The sequence below is a fragment of the Urocitellus parryii genome, chromosome 15 (assembly GCF_045843805.1).
Source record: "Urocitellus parryii isolate mUroPar1 chromosome 15, mUroPar1.hap1, whole genome shotgun sequence".
In the NCBI taxonomy this organism is placed as follows: domain Eukaryota; kingdom Metazoa; phylum Chordata; class Mammalia; order Rodentia; family Sciuridae; genus Urocitellus; species Urocitellus parryii.
In genome coordinates, this window is record NC_135545.1 from 42,819,895 (window position 1) to 42,839,344 (window position 19,450).

Below are 19,450 nucleotides of genomic sequence, written 5' to 3' on the forward strand. Positions count from 1 at the left end.
CAGTGGCACCACCTCTGTAATCCCAGTGACTCAGGAGGCTGAGGCAGGAGGCTACCCTCAGCAACTTAGCAAGACCTGTCTCAAAATTAAAAATAAAGAGGCTTAGGGATGTAGCTCATTGGAAAATTACCCCTAGTTTGAATCTCCAGTACCAAAAAGAAAGGTTATTATAGGGTTTTGCATGTAGCTCAGTGATAGGAACTTCCCCAGCATTCATGAGATTCTGGGGTCATTCCCATGTACCACAACAACAACAAAAGAATTAAGCATAAAGAGGAATAATGTGGGTTTTCCTACACGTATATTATGAAAAATGTGTAATATTTAAAAATGTGACCACGTTTTATCTGTGCCCCCTTCCCTTGGGATTGTGTGGCACTTTTTTACATTTTTGTAAAAAGTTTAGCCACTTTTTTACATTTTTGCCTATCAGATACATTAAAATTGGTTTCTCTAGTGCCTTTACTGGGGTTTCAGTATTTTGCTTTTATCAGTAAACCTCATTATAAGCACACTCTAGTTTTTGTGGTTCTCTCACCTTTCTTCCTGCCAGTGTTAAGCTTTCTCTGTGAGAGATTACTTCGATTACCTCTCCCAACATGTCTTTTTAACCTTCTAAGCTGTTCAATGCTGGGATGATAATTCCAGATTCCATTTATGGAAATGCTTTACATGCTTTAAGATCTTAGTTCTCAAAACAGCCTTCAAGATAGGTATATTCACCCATCTGCCACATTGTATCTTTTTATTATATTAGTCATCTTTGAAAGTCAGTGATGATAGAAGCTTTTGTTGAGCTTCTGCTGTGGCTCAGCAGTAGTGCATTTGTCTGGCATGTGTGAGGTACTGGGTTTGGTTCTCAGCACCACATATAAATAAAATAAAGGTCAATCAACAACTAAGAAAAAAAAAAGAAGAAGAAGGATATATGAGATGTAGTTGATTTTTGTTAATGTTCGGTTAAATTGCTGAGAAACACTTAAAATCTATTCATGACTATTGAACCAAGTGACCCTAGGGGAAATACAGAATTAGGTTTTTGCTAGCCTCTGGTCATATTTTCATCATCTGATCATCACTTAAACTTTATTTCATTTGTTTCTGTTCAAAGACATGCTGTTTATTTATTTAGGAGCTAGGGTTCAAACCCAGAGCCTTGTGCATGTTAAGCATATGCTCTCATGGATCGATCATTGATTCATTAACCTTGAACTCAAGAGCCAATAGCACTATATTGTCATAACCAAGGCTTATTGAATACAAGTGTTTTGACCTTTAGGTTCACCACAGCCTTCTTTTGCTTAAGATAATAGACAGAACTTCAGCACTCTGCTTGGAGTCATTTTAAACAGTGAGATCACTAACAAAAAGCACAAAAATACACAAAATGAAGGGCTAAATATAACATAAAAAGGGCTCATTTTTACAGTATAAGAGCTGAAACAAGAAAACAAGTGGCACCGTGTTTGAACTCAGCTGGAGATGTGTATGTACATCAGGTGATTCCAATTTGTTGTCACTTAGTGTCTGTCCCTGAATGACTGGAAACACCACATGTATTGATTTAGGGTTATAAATTAATTTTACTAAATAGATGAATTTGAAAATATGCAACTGCAAATAATAGTGAAGACTGGCTGAAATAGAGTACTCCTCCACTTAATTACTCTAAGTAATTAAGAAATGATCACTTGCAGACCCTCAAAGTGCCATCTTCCAGGACAGTTCTAGTATTGAAACACAAATTAAATGTGTGTACATTTTTTCCAGTATTTCAAAAAATTGTAAAGTGCTTGTAATCACGCAGAAAAAGTGCATAAAACCTAAATATGCAATTTAACAAATAATTATAAAGTGAACCAACCATTACCTGTGTCATGAGATGGACCATATCAGCACCTTAGATGCCTCCCAGTGCATACTTATTTTGTAGGAATCATCTGATCCCTTTTTTCTTTTCAAGGTTATACTTGGCTGTGTTCACTGCCAGGGCTTAGGCTAGTCTGAACTTGTATCCCATGTGTTTGTGTTTTCTTGCAGAGGTGCTCAAAACAGTGGATTTTGTCGCCCCTGATGATCGAGTCATCTTCCGCACCTGTGAAAGAGAACAGAGCAGGGTGGTCTTCCAGATGGTATGAGATCCTAATGTCAAGTGTCCTCCTGAGTATTCCTGTCTCCTATTTCATTGCTTGGGTCCTGTGCTGGCCACTATTGAGTGCCTGAGCTACATTACATAGCAGGGACTTCCTGAAGACTTGACCATTTTTCAAAGGGTCATTCCTGAGTACTTACAGTATTGGAGACAGATAATGGAAATCAAGCTGACACAGTCTGTTACATGCCTGCAAGTCTCAGATTTAATTTACTTAATTAAGGGTCTCTATATTTATTTTTCTAATCTTTAACATTGAGTATTCATATCATACTGCTTATTTTTTATAGTCTGAATTTACTTCCTATCAAAGGAATTAGATTTCTTTAACAGTAAACTTTTGAATTTTTTGTTTGTATTTGTTTTTTTGATAACAGGGATTGAGCTCAAGGGTACTCAACCCCTGAGCCACATCCCCAGCCCTTTTTATTTTTTATTTTGAGACAGGATTTCACCAGGTTGCTTAAAACTTTACTGAATTGCTGAGGCTGGCTTCAAACTTGCAATATTCCTGCCTCAACCTCCCCAGCCACTGTGATTATAGGTGTGCGTCTCGGTGTCTGGGTAGTTAAACTACAGCTCTCTTCTCTTGCACTGGACATTTCTTGGAGCTCTTTTAGAAATAGCTCCCAAAAGATGTTTAAGTTTTTATAAAGTTGATGACAGTGAGTGGGTATATGATCAAGTAGATATAATTATGGAATCTAAGTTGTGGTATCTGAATGTTTTCTATAAGATTTTTTTCATGTTTTTGTATGTTGGAAAGTAACAACAGCATTAATGACATTGTTTAGGCCTTCCAAGTCCATCTTTTTTTTTTTTTTTTTTTTAAACCAGTGAGCTAATATATTGGGCTGGCTTTTTGGGAGAAAACTGGCCCAAACTGCTTGTTGGCATGACAATGTGTGTTGTTTGTGTGTGCCTGTGTGTGTGTGTGTTTGTAAGAGAGAAATAGAGAGTGGGAAAGAAAGAGTGTGTGTGCGTGGTGGGGGAGATGGGTGTGTTTGTCACGCACATTTGCCTTTTTCAGGGCATTGGTTGATGAAGCCTTTTGTGTTCCTAGGGAACCTCAGATGCAGAGCGAGCACTTGCTGTGGCCAAGCTTGTGTAAGTTCCTCCCTCTTGAGCTCCCTTTGTCTTTACTGGAGTTAAGAGGTCTTACTGTCTCTGGTGACTTTGGAAGTGACCCACACTTCTGTCTCCTGGCCTGTTACTATTTTCAACTGAGAGTGATTTCCTTCCCTGTTTATGACATCTGAAGGCTGTCCTGGGATTCAAATGTACCGACTGTTCCCAGACCACAGAGACCCCCATGTGGAGACACAATTTTAATGTTTATTTATGAGATTCTCTTTTTTGGGGATACTTCTGATTGTGAGTCCTGAGGTTTTAACTCTCCGTGTAGGTGAGACTTATTGCTTCCGGAGTTAATAAAGGCAGCAGAATATTCACGATTTAAGAGTGGGTTTTAGAGTTAATGGTTTGCTACTGGCTAACTGTGTAACCTTAGGAAGTTACTTAACCTTGCTGATTACTTTGTTCCTTTCTATGTGAAAGGATACCAGTAGTAGTAACATCCTCTGGCATATTGTAGGACAAGTGAAATAAGGCATGTTTTTTGGAGAATGTCACACATTGGGAGTGCTTAGTAAATGTTCCCTTCTAATATTGATGATAGTGGTAGCAAGAAGAGACTCGGGCAGTAATTGCTTTTGATCACAGTCTGTTAAAATCAGAGAATGAGGTCAGAGTTCTTTCTGCATCTGATAATTGTTTGGAGTAAGCTACCCGTGTCACCCAGCAACTGAAGGCAGTCCTGTAACTTCTACCAGAGGAGTTGCTCTGGCAAAGGGCTCTTGTGCTTATGTCACATCTTTGCCTTAGCAAATAGCTTTCATTAATCCAGTGAGAAATTCTGCCTTGGAATTGAGTTTAGCATGAGTGTAACTTGGTATTTGAGTTATCTGACACAACTCCATTGTAGCAAAGACCTCAATACCTAGCTCTTTTCAATGTGTAGATACATTATGTCTTTCCTCTGGAACTCTGCTCAGATGAAGTCTGTCATTGAGGGTGGTGTGTTTCTTGAATCCAGACTCACAATGACAGGTTTATGAGCACAGACTCATCCATGCTTTTTACTCTACTTTCTTCCCTCAGTTTGAATGTTGTTTTTTTTTTTTAATATTTACTTTTTACTTGTAGGTGAACACACAATATCTTTATTTCATTTTCTTACATGTTGCTGAGGATCGAACCCAGTGCCTCATGTATGCTAGTTGAGCACTCTGCCTCTGAGCTACAACCCCAGCCCTTTAATGTTTATTTCCTTTTTGCTTTTCATGTTTTTCCAGAGAAAATGATGTAGCTGGTATTGACGTCAACATGGGCTGTCCAAAAGAATATTCTACCAAGGTAAATTGATTTCTTTATATTTCTCAGAAGTATCCTATGGAGATTAAAGGAAGCTAACAAGACATGATGGCTAGGTACAGTACCCAGTTCTGGACTAGATCCTGAGCTGGGTGAAGAAAATGATTGAAAGTCTGTTAGTGGATCAATGGGCACAACTGGCAGGGCTAGGCATGGTGGTCCATGCCTGTAATCCCAGTTATTTGGAAGGCTGAGGCAGGAGGATTGCAAATATGAAGCCATCCCAGGCAACTTAGGCAGACCTTGTCTCAAAATAAAACAATAAAAAGAACTGGGGATGCAGCTCAGTGGTACAGCATTTCCCTAGCATGTACAAGGCCCAGGGTCAACCTCAGGTACTGTTTAAGGAGAAAAAAAGCCAAGAAAAATAATAGGACCTGGGCTTTGTCAAGATGCTGTGTCATATCAGAAGAGATCAGACTAGAAGGCTATGTTAAGCCTGAGAACAGAATGGAAAGGCACCCTTAAACTTGTTTCTGATGAGGAAATGTGGTCCTTGAGGAAGAGTTATAGGACAGATGAGAAGAGTGGCATGTGCAGGAGCATGGAGGCCCCTAGGTGGTGAAGACAGAACTGTGAATGGCTCATTTTCATCAGAGGACTGGGGAATAGGAGATGAAGAGGGAGCAAAGTAACATAGGATCGCAAACTTTAGTTGGGATCAGATCAGTTGGACTTGGACTTTGGTATCTTTGCCCCCTGCTTTTTTTTGGAGCAGAGAAGCCATGTGTCTGGTGGATTAGAATGGCAAAAGGCCAGAGGTTTGGATACGGGTATTGGCTGGCAAATTGTTGGGTGTGTGGTGGTGGGATAAAGTGGTTGTAGTTCAGGAAAGATTGACTGGTAGCCAGGAAGCAGGCTTCTTTTTCTTTAGCTGTGATCAGATGTTGAAAAAGGACAGGTTTGGAATAGATAATAAAAGCAGGTTGAGGTTGCTGAGTGTAAGGCATCAGAGCAGAAGGTCGACAGTGTAGACATAGTAGATGTTCCCCTGGCCTAGTGTTCAGAGTCAGCCACTATGCTCTGAGAAATCACCCAGCCTGACACCAGTGCTTTAGGTAAAGAGGCTTCAGAATGCCTGCCTGCCTGCTTAATAAACCAGAGGGCTTTGTGGATATTACCTTCAAAGTATTAATAGAAATTTGAAATTATCTATGAGCAGTTGAAAACTTACTGCTGTTTTTTCTCATGACTGTGTGCTACTCAGTTCTATAAGGAGCAGAGTAGAAATGATTTGGAATGATCTCCTGATGTTGTGAGAAGAGCAATGAGAAGAATTTCAAATAGTGTACTACTGTATACTGAAGGAAAATGGGAAATGAGTATTTATATATGTTGCCTTTTTATTTATAGAATATAATTGAAAAGACAAACAATAAACCAGGGACTTTGGCTACTTCTGGGGAAGGAAACTTGAGTTTTATTCAGTGTTACATAGGCAGTACATTTATACTCTGGGGTGCTACTTAAAATAATGAGCAACTGGCACTAGTCAGAACAGATACCAACCAGTAGCACATGCCAGCTACTGTCTGCGCTGTCCTCCTGCTTTAAAAAGTATAAAAGTGTAGATTGAACAGGATACAGTGGTACATGCCTATAATTCCAGTGACTCCAGAAGGTACACAGGAGGATCTCAAGTTTGAGGGCAATCTCAGCAATCAGCTCCCTGTCTCAAAGAAAATTGAGATTGTCAATTAAAAAAAGTCTCTTATCCCTTAAGTAGGGAAAATTGTTACTTTGTTACTTTCTTAACTTTTGAACTTCTTGCATTTTGAATGTATTATCTATTCAAAAAAAAGGAAAAATTAGAAAGAAAGGAAGGAAATTCCATTGTGGAAAATTGCTGTGAAAGGGGCAGTGAGCTTGAATTTTAGATCCTGTAATTCTTTAAGGGCTTCATTGTGTGTGTGTGTGTGTGTGTGTGTGTGTGTGTGTGTGTGTGTGTGTATGTGTGTGTGGTGAAGGACAGATGCAGCTGGGTGAGTGCCCAGGCTTCCTTGAGGCCTCTAAAGTTTGTATCCTCCTGCCTCTAAAGTTTCTATCTGAAATGCAGAGCTAAGGGCTCTTCCTCCCTGCCAATTCTCAAAATGCAGGCCCAGTATGTCCAGTTTGTGGTGATTTTTTTTGGGGGGGGGCGGGTACCAGGGATTGAACTCAGGGTCATTTAACTACTGAGCCATATCCCCAGCCTTTTTTATTTTTAATTTTGAGACAGTCTCACCAAGATGCTGAGGCCGGCTTTGAACTTGTGATTCTCCTCGCTTGCTCTCCCAAGCTGATGGGAGTATTGGTGTGCACCACTGTACCTGGCAGTCTGTGATGATTTAATGTACTCTTTGAATCTGTCATCCTTAAGCATGAAATTAAAACTGTAACAACTGAACTTAAACTTTCTGAGCACATCCTGTGAACATTCAATAGTTATGTTGTGTATATACTGTATTTATTGGGTTTTTCTCCCCTTTATTCAGATTTTTAAAATATTTTTAGTTGTAGATGGACACAATACCTTCATTGTATTTATTTTTACATGGTGCTGAGGATCGAAACCAGTGCCTTCCACATGCAAGGCGAGCACGCTACCACTGCTCCAGCCCCTCAGATTTTTAAAGATTCCCTCCTCTTTTACTTTCCCGAGATGCTAATTATTAAAGTAATTCATTGTATTGGCTAGAACATAGAAAATGTAGAAAATTCTATTAAGAGGGCTCTGTTTGTGGCTCAGTGGTGAAGTGCTTGCTGGAATGTGTGGGGCACAGGGTTTGATTCTCAGCACTGCTTAAAAATAAATTAAATAAAGACCCATTGACAATTAACAAAATTAAATTAAAAATAAGAAATTTGTAAAGAGAGCAAGGTATCGTGGCACATGCCAATAATCCCAGCTCCTTGGGAGGCTGAGACAGGAGGATCACAAGTTTGAGGGCAGCCTGAGCAAGTTCTGAGACCTTGTCTCCAAATAAAAAAAAGAAACTGCTGGGTGTATAGATAAAAGGTAGAGCAACCCTGGAATGAATTTCCAGTAGTGTAGATGGACAAAAGAAAAGGACAAGAAAATTGTTGTTGATAATGTCCTGAGAATGGGAAGTGTGCACTTACAAAGAATTTACTCGATACCAGTGAGAAGGAGGAATACACATGATAGCTTTTAAATACAGTCACTGTCTCTGCTGAGCTCTGAAAACTCAAGTTCAAGCTGCATTAGTTTCCCATGTCAAACTGAACTAAGTCCCTAGTTGCAATGCCATTGCAAATCATTTGCAACCACCTGCAGGGATTCTTTCAAATTTTTGTATATTTGAATAACTGTATAATTAACAACAGCAACAATAAAATTTTTTATTTATTTAAAAAAATATGAGTAAAAATTTTTTAAAAAGATGCATTAAGTGTTATAGGTAAATACAAGACCTCTCTACAGAGAGGCTCAGCCAGCCAGCTTCTTTGACATTGGTCTCTTGGTACAAATTTTGGGGCTGGGACAACCCAGAGACTTTTCTGCCTCTGTTGGAGCTCGGCGTTTCTTGGGAGCCTCTCTGGCTCTCTGGGTTGGCTTCTGGGTTGGCTTCTGGGCTGCCTTCTGGGCTGCCTTCTGGGCTGGCTTCTGGGCTGGCTTCTCTTCTGGCTTTTCTACTTTGGCCTTTGGTGGAGTGGCCAAGGGAACATCTCCGAAGAGCCGGTAGCCACCAACCAGGCAGTATGTCTCTCCATGCCAGCCCACCTGGGTTTCTCCACATCCTCTGTAGAGGACATGGTAGTATGCAGGCGTAGAAGGAGATGTGGAAGGCACTGCTGCTGGAAAGAAAACAGAACTTCAGAGACACTTCTGTTACTTACGTTTTGTGCACTCAGCTGCTAGTACCTCCCTCTCCTAATCTTTCCTGTTTCTGACTGAAGCCCTCTTCTCTGCATAGCATCCCAAACATAGCCTTTGCCTGTTAACCTCTATGGTTGCTTTGCCTGTCTCCTCAAGGGATGCTTGCTATCAAAGTAATTGAGTTCTGTGGAGCCAATGGAAGCATGAGGATAATAGTCAAACCTCAAAATTATCCCAAACAACCCTCCCTCAGTCTCTCCCTTCTACAACTGAGAAAAATATCTTAAGGTCTGTCATTTCTGAGTTTTTAATGGAAATAATTTTCAAGGTTTGGAAAATCTGGTCTAATATAAATTGGATTAGAACCCCTCCCACCTTAGCAGCTCCCTGTGGGACCCATTGTTACAGCCTGTTTTAGCCACACTGAATTCTAGAATAATTTTTATAGATTTTTGTAATTTTTTTCCCCGTGGGATGGGGGTTGGCTACCAGAGATTGAACTCAGTGGCACTCAACCACAGAGCAACATCCCCAGTCGTATTTTGTATTTTATTTAGAGGCAGGGTCTCGATGAGTTGCTTAATGCCTCATTTTTGCTGAGGCTGGCTTTGAACTCACAATCATCCCCTCTCAGCCTCCCGAGCCACTGGGATTACACGTATGCACCACTGTGCCCAGCTGCTTTTTTTTTTTTTTTTTTTTTTTTTTTTGGTTATGTTTTGCTATGTTTCCCCAGATTAGACTCGAATTGAGCTCAAGCAATTCTCCTGCCTCAGCCTCCTGAACAGCTGGGATTACCGTTCCATACCACTGTGCCCAACTCTACCACTTTTTGAAGGCTATATACTGGGGCAGAGGGATTAAGAGAACGAGATCCAAATTCTCGATACCAAGTTTAGGCTCAATAGCCTTTGCACATCCATTTCTTGAGACATCGTTTCCTCAGAACTCAAGTCTCTCACTTCACCTCTCCCCCAGGCCCTTCTGTTCTTCCCAACTGCATGAGAACACCCTTTTTCTCAGCATTTCAGACTGGGATGTGAAGGGGATCCATGTGAGTGTATCCATGACAGTATGCTACAGGTGCCTGGGTCTGAAGGTGAGGTTCATGAGAGACTGATAGCCCTTCCTCAAATGCTCCAATTATCCCTGGATAACAAAAGCACACTGGGCTTCTGTAAGACTCTTATTAAGAAAGGATCTGAGAATGAAGCCTCCTTCCTGTTTTGGTGATGAGTGCTCTCACCATATTGCCCAGGCTTCATTATGTTTCCACCCAGATGCTTGAGCCCAACTCGTAGGCTCAGGTACTCTTTCCATTTAGCCACCCAAGCAGCTGGGACTATAGGTGTGTACCAGTGTGTACCAGACTATAGCTGTGCTCTGAAGGAAGCATTGGGGGAGGCTAAAGGGGAAGGCTAGATTGATCAAGATTAGAACCTTTCTGAACACTTGCCCTCAGCAGTGAGCAGAAACACTGTGGGTCCTTGAGGGAGCACCAGACCATTGGTCTTACTCATGGGTAGGGAAGTTCTGAGGTGTGATGAGGAAACCCCAAAGGAAGATGTGGCAGTAAAGTGAGGTTGTATATTTACCAGGAGCTCCATTACAGATGCCTGGCCTTGGCCTACCTGCTGCTCTGCTCTCCCAGGGGACAGCAGACAAGTTAGATTGAATATAAAATATTCGGTCAGACATATTCTCTGAAGAAACCAGACACTTCGGTGTCTTGTAGAGAACTGGTAAAGAAGTTTCTTAGCTTTAAAGTGCCATGGAAACTGAGGCTTGTGATGTCATCACTACCCAGTGAGATCACAGAAGGAATGTGTGTCTTGAGTGGCAGGCTTCAGATCCTTGCTATTTTATGGAAAACAGGGTGAAAGAAGCAAACTCTGCTTTGACCCTCCCTTCTGACCTTTCCTAGTCAACTAGTCTGTCTGTGTAGCACAAATGGGAGTTGAGAACAGCCCATGACCACAGGTGGCATGAGAACCCAAATTATTAAACTGGTCAGTCATGATTAAATACAGAGACAAGTAGGTTGCATAGCCCTGATGCTAAGTATTTAAGTGTTGGAGAGGCAGAGACTTGAGTGGATTATTTGTTGGGGGAATGCTCCTTGGAATGAGCCTGAATGTAAATTAAGATTTGGGCTTGCATGGTGGTGTACACCTATAATTCCTTTCACTTGAAAAGCTGAGGCCGGAGATTTTTTTAATTCAAAGCCTGTCTCAGCAACTTAGTCCATAAGCACCTCAGTGAGACCCTGTCTGCAAATGAAATAGAAAAGAAGGGTTGGGGCTGTTGCCCAGTGGTAGAGACAGGCACCTTGGGACTTCATTCTTCCCCATAGTTTTTTTTTTTTTTAACCCCCTTTTTTTTTTTTTAAGAGGGGGGAAAGAGAGAGAGAGAGAGAGGAGAGAGAGAATTTCAATGTTTATTTTTCAGCGTACACAACATCTTTGTTTGTATGTGGTGCTGAGGTTCGAACCCGGGCCGCACGCATGCCAGGCAAGTGCGCTACCACTTGAGCCACATCCCCAGCCCCTCTTCCCCATAGTTTAATCCTTTAATGAGTTGGAGGTGTGCTTCAATGGTAGAGATTATTATTATTATTTTCCTTTTGGTACTAAGGATTAAACTGAGGGGCACTCAACCACTGAACCACATCCCTAGCCCTATTTTGTATTTAATTTAGAGACAGGGTCTCACTAAATTGTTTAGCACTTCGCTTTTGCTGAAGCTTGCTTTGAACTTGAGCTCCTCATGCCTCAGCCTCCCGAGGTGCTGGGATTACAGGCCTTGAGGTGCTGGGATTATAGACCCTGAGGTGCTGGGATTACAGGCGTGTGTCACAGTGCCTGGGAATTATAGAGCCTTGAAGTGTTTGCCTAGCATGTTTGAGGCCATGGGTTTGATCTTGGGCTCCACAAAAAAAAAATGAAAAACAAATTCTTTGCACCCTCTCCTTCTTAGAAATTAGGTCTCAAGCACATGTTAAGGCCCTATCCAAAGTCACACAGGTAGTGTAGAAGTCTGCTCAACAGTAGGGTTTCATGTTGTTCATGTTGGGGCTCCAAATTTATAGCTAATTTGGCAAACTTGTTACATTTCAAGCTGGTGGACAATGAGAAAGATGTTAAAGGTGCTCCAAGGAAAATGAGAGCCTCCAGTGAATTTATAAAGCAGGAATGACAGGCCCTTTTTAATGTCAAATTTGAAACATCTTCATGACAAAATGACATTACAAAATTACATATCCGTTCTTCAAAAAAGGAAAATAAACCATGTGTAGTAATTCAAGAAAAATAAAATAAACTCAGCTGATTCTTTGTTCTATATGAGGCAATTTGGAACGTGAATTATTAAGTACATTGAATTCTGCCCCATGATAATTATAGTTAAGGCAGCCCATGAAAACATCATTTATTGCTAGAAATCATGACATGACAGAAAATAAAAAATGCATTTTATTCTTCACATTTTATGTGAAAGACTATGCTACTATGGTCCAATGCTCAATTACTCCAATACTGGCCAGTAGCTCATATTTCAAAACAACAAGCAGCCCCCAGGCCCTGAGAGGCATTAAGAGCACCCTAGCTGACAAGTGTGTTCAACCTCCCAGGACACCAGGAAAGATCCCTAATCCAGAATCCCATTTTAGTTAGCCAAAATCAGGCTTGCTGAAGCCAGTGTGCTCTCACTGAGGATGCTCTTCCTGGAAGCCGCCTTCTTTGTACAGCTGCTAGTTCAATCTTCTGAACCAGCCTCACAGCTCACGGATGGGTCATACAGCTGATGACTGCACCTGGCACCTCACTCCCAACACGGCTCACCCTCCTTGCTCTGTGAAGGGGAAAATCATCATTGACAAGAGCTCTACATGGGTGCTGTCTAGTCTCTGAGAAGCTACATCTGTGTAGGGCAGTATGTCTTGGGAGCCCTTCCTGAAGCACTGGAAGATATCTGCCCTCATTGAAGCTGGCATTTGCCCCTGAAACCTTAAGTGTTTGATTTTGTGGTCATCCAGAATATTATCCCAGCCAGTTCACATTGCTGGAACTGTTATAGAACACCAGGACTGTTCCTGAGGATCCAGTCTTGTCTGCTTTGTCATGCTGCTTGAGGATCTGCACCAGCTTGTCACCTTATTTGTTCTCTTCAGCCTCATAAATGTTTGTCTGACATGAAGCTTAATGCAGTGGAGCTTGGAACTGGTGATGGTGGTGAGAGAGTCCGGGATTCCGCCTTAAATTAGCAACTGGCCCATGCCTTCAGATCTCATGTTTGGGGCCAACCTCAGCAGCTTAGGGAGTCCCTGTCTCACAAAGGATGGGGACGGTCTGGGGTTGCAGCTCAGTGGTAGAGCACTTGCCTAACATGTGAATTACTCAGTTTGATCCTTAGCTTCTCATTAAAATAAATAAGTAAAACCATGTTTTGTGTTATTTTTTAACTTAAAAAATGGATGGGAGATTTGGTAAAGGACCCCCAATACAAAAAAAAAAAAAAGTATAGGTTGAAAAGTCTCTTGTTCCTTAAGGAGGGGGAATCTTTACTTTTTTATGTTTTGAATCTCTCATATGTTTAGTGTGTTATCTATTCAAAAAAAGAAAAAAAGTTAGAAAGGAAGGAAGGAAGGGAATTCTATTGTGAAAAATTGATGTGGAAGGGCCAGTGAACTTGAATTTTAGATTCTGTGATTCCATAAGGATGGGCTGGATTTTGTGTATGAGGGGTGAAAGACAGATGGAGCTGGGTGAGTTCTAAGTCTTGTATCTGTGGCCCTCAAATGCAGAGCTATTGGCTCCTCTGCCCTGCCAATTCTCAAAATGCAAGCCTAGCCAAATCTGAGGTGACTCTTTTTTTTTTTTTTTTTTTGGTGCCAGGGATTGAACAGGATGTTTAATCACATTCCCAGCCCTTTTTGTTTTTAATTTTGAGACAAGAGTCTCACCAAGTCGCTGAAGCCCGCTTTGAGCTTGTGATCTTCCTTGCTTACTCTTCTAAGCTGCTGGCAGTATAGGTATGCATTAATGCATCTGGAATTCTGTGGTGATTTAATTTTCCCTCTGATTGAATATGTCATCCTTGATGTGAAATTAAACTGTAACATCCGAACTTAAATCTCTGAGCACATTCTTTGAGCATTCATTAGTATGCAATATGTATACTGTATTTATTGGATTTGCTTTCCCCTTCATTCAGATTTTCAAAGATTTCATTCTCTTTTACCCTCCCATGAGATACTGATTACTAAAGTAATTTATTGTAATGTCTAGAACATGGGAAATATAGAAAATTGTAACAAGAGCTAGGTATGGTGGCTTATGCCAATAATCACAGCTCTTTGGGAGGCTGAGTTCAGTGGTACGGCAAGCCTAGATTCAATTCTCAGTACTGCAGAGGGAAAAAAGAAAAGGGCAAGAAAATTGTTGATAATAATCCTATTATAATGAGACAAACATTATTGTTAGGGTTGAGTTTTAAGTGTTTCAGATATGCAGTTTCTGTTTTCTGGTATTTTTGTTTGTTTGGCATGTATCTGGATCCTCAAGACTGGGACATTGTTGCTGGCTGAGGAGAAGGGCCTGGACAATGTTTGTGTCCCTGCAAGACTTTAGTGTTGGTACTAAAGCAAGTATTGGGTATGTGAGGAAGGAGTATTTAAATCTCATCACTTAAGGAGGATCCATTGTCTTTTAAGGTCTTGGAAGATGGCAGGTTTAGTTTATTATGACACTGAGACCTGAAAAAGAATTTTTTTTCTTTAAAAAAAAATCCAGGTGTACTTAAACATCAAACCACATCTCTATTCCTTTTATATTATTTTATTTTATTTTTTATTTTGAGACAGGGTCTCCATAAATTGCTTAGGGCCTGGCTATGTGGTGAGACTGATCTTGAACTTGTGGACCTCCTGCCTCAGCCTCCCAAGCCACTGGGATTATTGGCATAAGCCAATACATCCAGCCAGAAATTCTGTAGAGCCTACTTCTAGAGATCCATGGGTTTTGCCAAGGGCATCATTGTGGTGACTTTAGAATTCATCAGATTCCTGACCTTGTGATTATGGGCATGAATCTTGCTGTCTTCCTACTTGTTTAGGAAAATGCCAGTTGTCAATGGACCTTGGTTACAAGGTTTGCATACCATGTTACCATAGGAGGCGGGGCGGGGGGCAGGAGCCAAGGAGTATCCTCCTCCAACTTAAAACAGACCTTTCTTCTTGTTCTCTTTAGGGAGGAATGGGAGCTGCTTTGCTGTCAGATCCTGACAAGATTGAGAAGGTAAGTTCTGCATGAGTGAAAGCAGCGTCCTCAAAACATGGCTATGAACTAGAGTTGCCTAGAATGCCTCTCTCCCCATTCCAGATTTACTGAAGTTCCCTTAGTCTATCCATTTGCGGCCTGGAAATTTTTTAGAAAGCTTCCCAGTGCTAGACGCACTGATGCACACCTGTAATCCCAGTGGCTCGGGATTACAGGTGTGCAAAGTTTTTCCAGACCTCACACAAACATCTTTATTTTGAGAAAATTTCAGCAGGTGGTCCTGAGATGCTCCCACGATGAAATCAGGGTCCTAAAACACCAAGCCTGGAACACAAAGCTCACCCACTCACCCAAACTGCTGGAAGATGATAGGTTTAGTTTATTATGACACTGGAACAAAAGTTCAAAAGTTGGCCCTAGCAATTTTAGCAAGGCCCCAAGCAACTCAGTGAGACCCTGTCTCTAAATAAAATACAAAATTGGGCTGGGGATGTGGCTCAGTAGTCAAATGCCTCTGAGTTCAATACCTGGTACCCTCATCCCCCACCTAAATAAAAAGCTTCCCAATGGTTTTGACATGCAGCCAGGTTTGGAAACCCTTGAGCCAGCGTACAGCAGCCTTGAGTTGTATAAAAGCCTGGAACTTGGGCCCTGTCAACTAAGAGCCAGAGAGCCTGAAGACTGGGCTAGAGACTCCTCTGTGTTGTCTCTCTCCTTTCTAAAATGCTCATGAGAGCAGAGGCTAGACCACCTTTGGTGAGGGTAGGCTCTGTGTGTGTGTGTGTGTGTGTGTTTGGGGGGTGGGTAGATTGTCCTCTCTAAGGGGCCTGGATGAGAGTAGCAGGAGGGTTCTCCTCCATACCACTGGAGTCTCATCAGTTCTTTGAGAGCAAGCCAGGTCAGGGTCCCATGAAGCAAGCTGAAGTTAGTCTTTCTTTATTTCCCTTCCTGTGGTGATTTTGCAGAAAGGCTTAATGAGTCCCCTGGGTCAGGTTGGTATTTGCTATCTAGTGCTGTGGGCTGCTAGGGGTTGTGGGGGTGATATTCTGCCATATCATACCTTTTCCCTTCATTTCCTTTCCCAGCTCATCAGCTGTCAGCTTGTTGCTGATCGTAGCTCCTTTGTTTTGCTTTTCATTCACCATCCCTACTTCCTTGTCCAGGATTTGAGCCTCATGGTGCTTCCTGCAGATTAGAGTTACTTGGGACTCAGATACTACCAGTAAGAGCTGCCCTGGTTTGTTCTGGCTGTTGCTGTTCAACCGTGTATATTCTTTCTGTCCAGCTGTCTCTGGGATATAAGAGGACCACAGTATGTGCTGGCTGGATTCCTTCTGATTTTTCCCACATACAGCCACATATGATGTTCCTCTAACCTGCATATAATGTATCCTTACCATTTCTAGGGTAGTTTCCTTTCAAAGCATATTCCAATGTTATTTTATTTGTCCCTGAAACCCCTTGAGGTACACAGGGCAGGCATTCATTAGCTGCTGCTGCTTTTTTATTGTTGTTGTTGTTAAAGCAATCTTACTGTGTTGCCCAGGCTGTTCTCAACTCATGGGCTTAAGAGATCTTCTGCCTCAGTCTTCCAAATAAATGGGACTGTTGGCATACACTACCATGCCCAATTACAATCTCATTTTGATCAAAAGTAATCAACTAGTCATGAGTGGTGGCATACTCCCAGCAGCTTGGGAGGCTGAGGCAGGAGAATCACAAGTTTGAAACCAGCCGCAGCAGCTTAGTGAGGTTATAAGCAACCTATTGAGACTCTGTCTTAAAAATTTTTTTAAAAAGGGGGTCTTGGGATATGGTTTAGTGGTAAGGGCCCTTAGGTTCAATCCCTAGTACCAATAAAAAACAAAATCAACAGCAACAACCCTCCCCCAAACAAAACAAAACAAAAACAGAAAAATAAAGCACACAGAGAGAAAAATGATTTTCTTCAAGATCATATTACAAATAAGAGGCAGGCAGAGCCAACTTTGGAGTCATAGTCTTGTGATTCCTAATGCAGCGTCTGTGCCCCTTCTCAATGACATCTTCCATTAAAGGTGCCTGGCTTCATTTTTAAATGTCTAACCACAGTTCAATAGGCAGCGGAGTTTGGAACTTCCAGTGAGACACTCATGTGCAAGATGGAGTGGAAATGGATAGCCATGATGTCAAAGCAGTTAAGAGAGGGGTCCTCAGCACATGGGCATTTTCTTATCGTCTGACCTGGTTTCTCCGACCAATGCTGCTGGCTCTATCCTTTCTGATGTTCCTCTTTGAATGAGGTACATTTATTCATGAAGCAGTAGAGATGCATTCCAGATGCTTAGTTCATTCTGTTTCTTCTCGGGTGAGGGAATCATATAGGTTGGCTAAATGGGGTTTGCCTCATGGAGGGGAAGTTGCAGGATTGCAGACTTCTCCTACAAAATCCAATGTGATTTTTGCATGGGGGGCTGGATTCAATTTAAGCCCAGATTGTACTAGCAGTTTGGGTGAGTGGGTGAGCTTTGTGTTCCAGGCTTGGTGTTTTAGGACCCTGATTTCATCGTGGGAGCATCTCAGGACCACCTGCTGAAATTTTCTCAAAATAAAGATGTTTGTGTGAGGTCTGGAAAAACTTTGAAAATACTTAGTAATACCACTGAACTAATACCACTGAACTATACACTTAAAAAGGGCAAATTTTTTCTGGGGGGTGTGGTACTAGGTATTGTACTTGGGAGTACTCTGTCACTGAGCTATATACCTAGCCCTTTTTATTTTTTATTTTTGAGACAGAGTCTCATTAAGTTCCCCAGGCTGGCCTTGAACTTGTGATCCTCCTGCTCAGACTCCCAAATTGCTGGGATTACGGGTGTGTGCCAACATACTGGGCCCAAGGTGGCAGATTTTATCGTATATAAATTTTATCTCAATTGAAAAAAAAAAAAGATGCTATCTGTTGAATTCTCTAACTTTGGAGTAGATAGGGATGGGGGATATCAGTCTATTGAAAAAAGGTTCCACTAGGTAATGCTGGTATACTTTCCTTGGATTTAGACCCTCAGTTTTAGACTGTAGCTCTTAGTGATATATGGTCTCACCCCCATCCAAGTTTTCTGTGCATCTTCTGGCTGTCCACAGTATCATTTGTGTGAGTGAAGTTTCTTGAGTCATAGCTACCAGTGAGCAGGCCCAGAACTTGAACTCTGGTCTCACTGATACCCAAGCCTGTGGCTTCCAATCTTCCCACCTGCTTCCTCCTCAACAACCTGGGGAGATAGGGCTGCTTTTTCCCAGGAGGCCAGTTGATCTGGTGAGGCAAGCCTTGGGTTGATGTTCTGCTTCTCCACTCAGATATAGGCTTGCCTCTTGTCCTTTATCCCCAGAGATCTTCACCGGGACATGTGGTGTGATGTGGACCTGGAGAGTTGTGTCCAGAAGAGTTTCATGCTAGAGCCTGGCTGGAGGACTGCCTCCAGTTGCTGTTTCCCCTCAGTGCTGCCCTTGCAAGTGGTTAGGGCTTTTGGTTACCTAATCTCCTTCCTTGTCCTTAACATGAAATGAACAGAAATTCTATTCTACTTGGTTAAAATACACTAAAAGGAAGTCCTGTAAGACAGAGCATTGGATCAGACCAGCTGGTGCTTCTTAAATTACCGAATACCAGAGGATTCCAAGTGAGTGCTTGCAAGGGAACTGTCGATAGGTGTTGCCTTGAGCCAGAGATAGAAGGAGAGTAAGAATTTTTATTGTGTCATGATGGACCTGGCAGTGCCCTTTTAAGACCTGCCAGGGTGTCCTTAGAACCTCAGGCCCCAGTCTCCTGAGGCAGCACCTGTGGACTGTTCCTGCCTGCCTGTCAATTTTGCCTGGTCCAGCAGGCCCTGTCTTGCTCATGAGCTATCCACTGGTCAGCCCAGTCTCTTGGTCTGTTATCTTCCAGAGTGGCTACCTTAGCCTGTCCCTGAGAAAAAGTCCTCCTCTGTTCGTTCTCTGCTTTCTGCTGCCCCGCCAGTCTAGAAGACTGGCAGCAGTCACCTAGGTATCTCCTCTGCTGAACAGAGGTTCAGTTCTGGGAAAGTCCTTGAGATCACCCTGTTTCCAACTTGCCTGGTTTGAAATTTTTTATTTGGGAAGAAGATAGCAATGTCACAGCCGTGCAGTGTCATTTGCATCTCTCTCGATCTCTGATTCTTGTGAGGTCAGGTCTTGCTGCCTCACTGACACTTTCCTGTATGGCTTCTTGATCTTTTTTTGAAATCCTTTTCAATTATTATGCAATAAACACTTTTTAGCTTGTTGAAAATGTTGTCCTTTTTTTTTTTTTTTTGGCCAGTTTTATTCCTGTATATCTGACATCTCCAAAGAGGAGTGCAAGGGCCCAGGCCTTTAAAGGCCTTCCTGCTTCCTCACTCTGCAGGGCTCAGGACGCACTTAGGGAACATTTCCTTCCCTTCATCCAGGGGAGAAGTTGCCAGCCTGTTCTTATCCAGGGCTGTGCCTCAAAATCATATTGAAAATAGAGTGTGTTGGTTAGAAACACATATTCCTAAGCCCTGCCCCTATAGAAATAACAGGATAGAATATAAGAATTTGTGTTTTTTAAGCTTTTCAGGTAATTCTGATGCTTGAACCTAGCAAAGGATTACTGCATTCCACACAGGAATGCATGCAGATCCATTCACTCCCTAGTTCATTCAGTGTATTTAACAAGTACATATATACCATTTTGTGCCAGGCAGGGATCACAGGTGTTGGGGCTGTAGCATAGAACAGAGGCACATTCCT

The 19,450-nt window shown here is 42.0% G+C and overlaps 1 protein-coding gene across 6 annotated transcripts in view; it reads left to right on the plus strand.

Annotated features, from left to right (window-relative positions):
* The window catches only part of LOC144250385 (tRNA-dihydrouridine(20) synthase [NAD(P)+]-like), a 74,725-nt gene that overhangs the window by 29,267 nt on the left and 26,008 nt on the right, over positions 1-19,450 (plus strand). For all 6 annotated transcript variants that reach the window (XR_013342471.1, XR_013342472.1, XR_013342469.1 and 3 more), the window contains 4 exons: positions 2,041-2,132; positions 3,216-3,259; positions 4,507-4,567; positions 14,651-14,698. Coding sequence is in view for 1 of the 6 variants with exons in the window: in XM_077793169.1 (XP_077649295.1) it covers positions 2,041-2,132; positions 3,216-3,259; positions 4,507-4,567; positions 14,651-14,698 (245 nt within the window). In the remaining 5 variants the exon portion in view is untranslated. The remainder of the gene's footprint in view (positions 1-2,040; positions 2,133-3,215; positions 3,260-4,506; positions 4,568-14,650; positions 14,699-19,450) is intronic.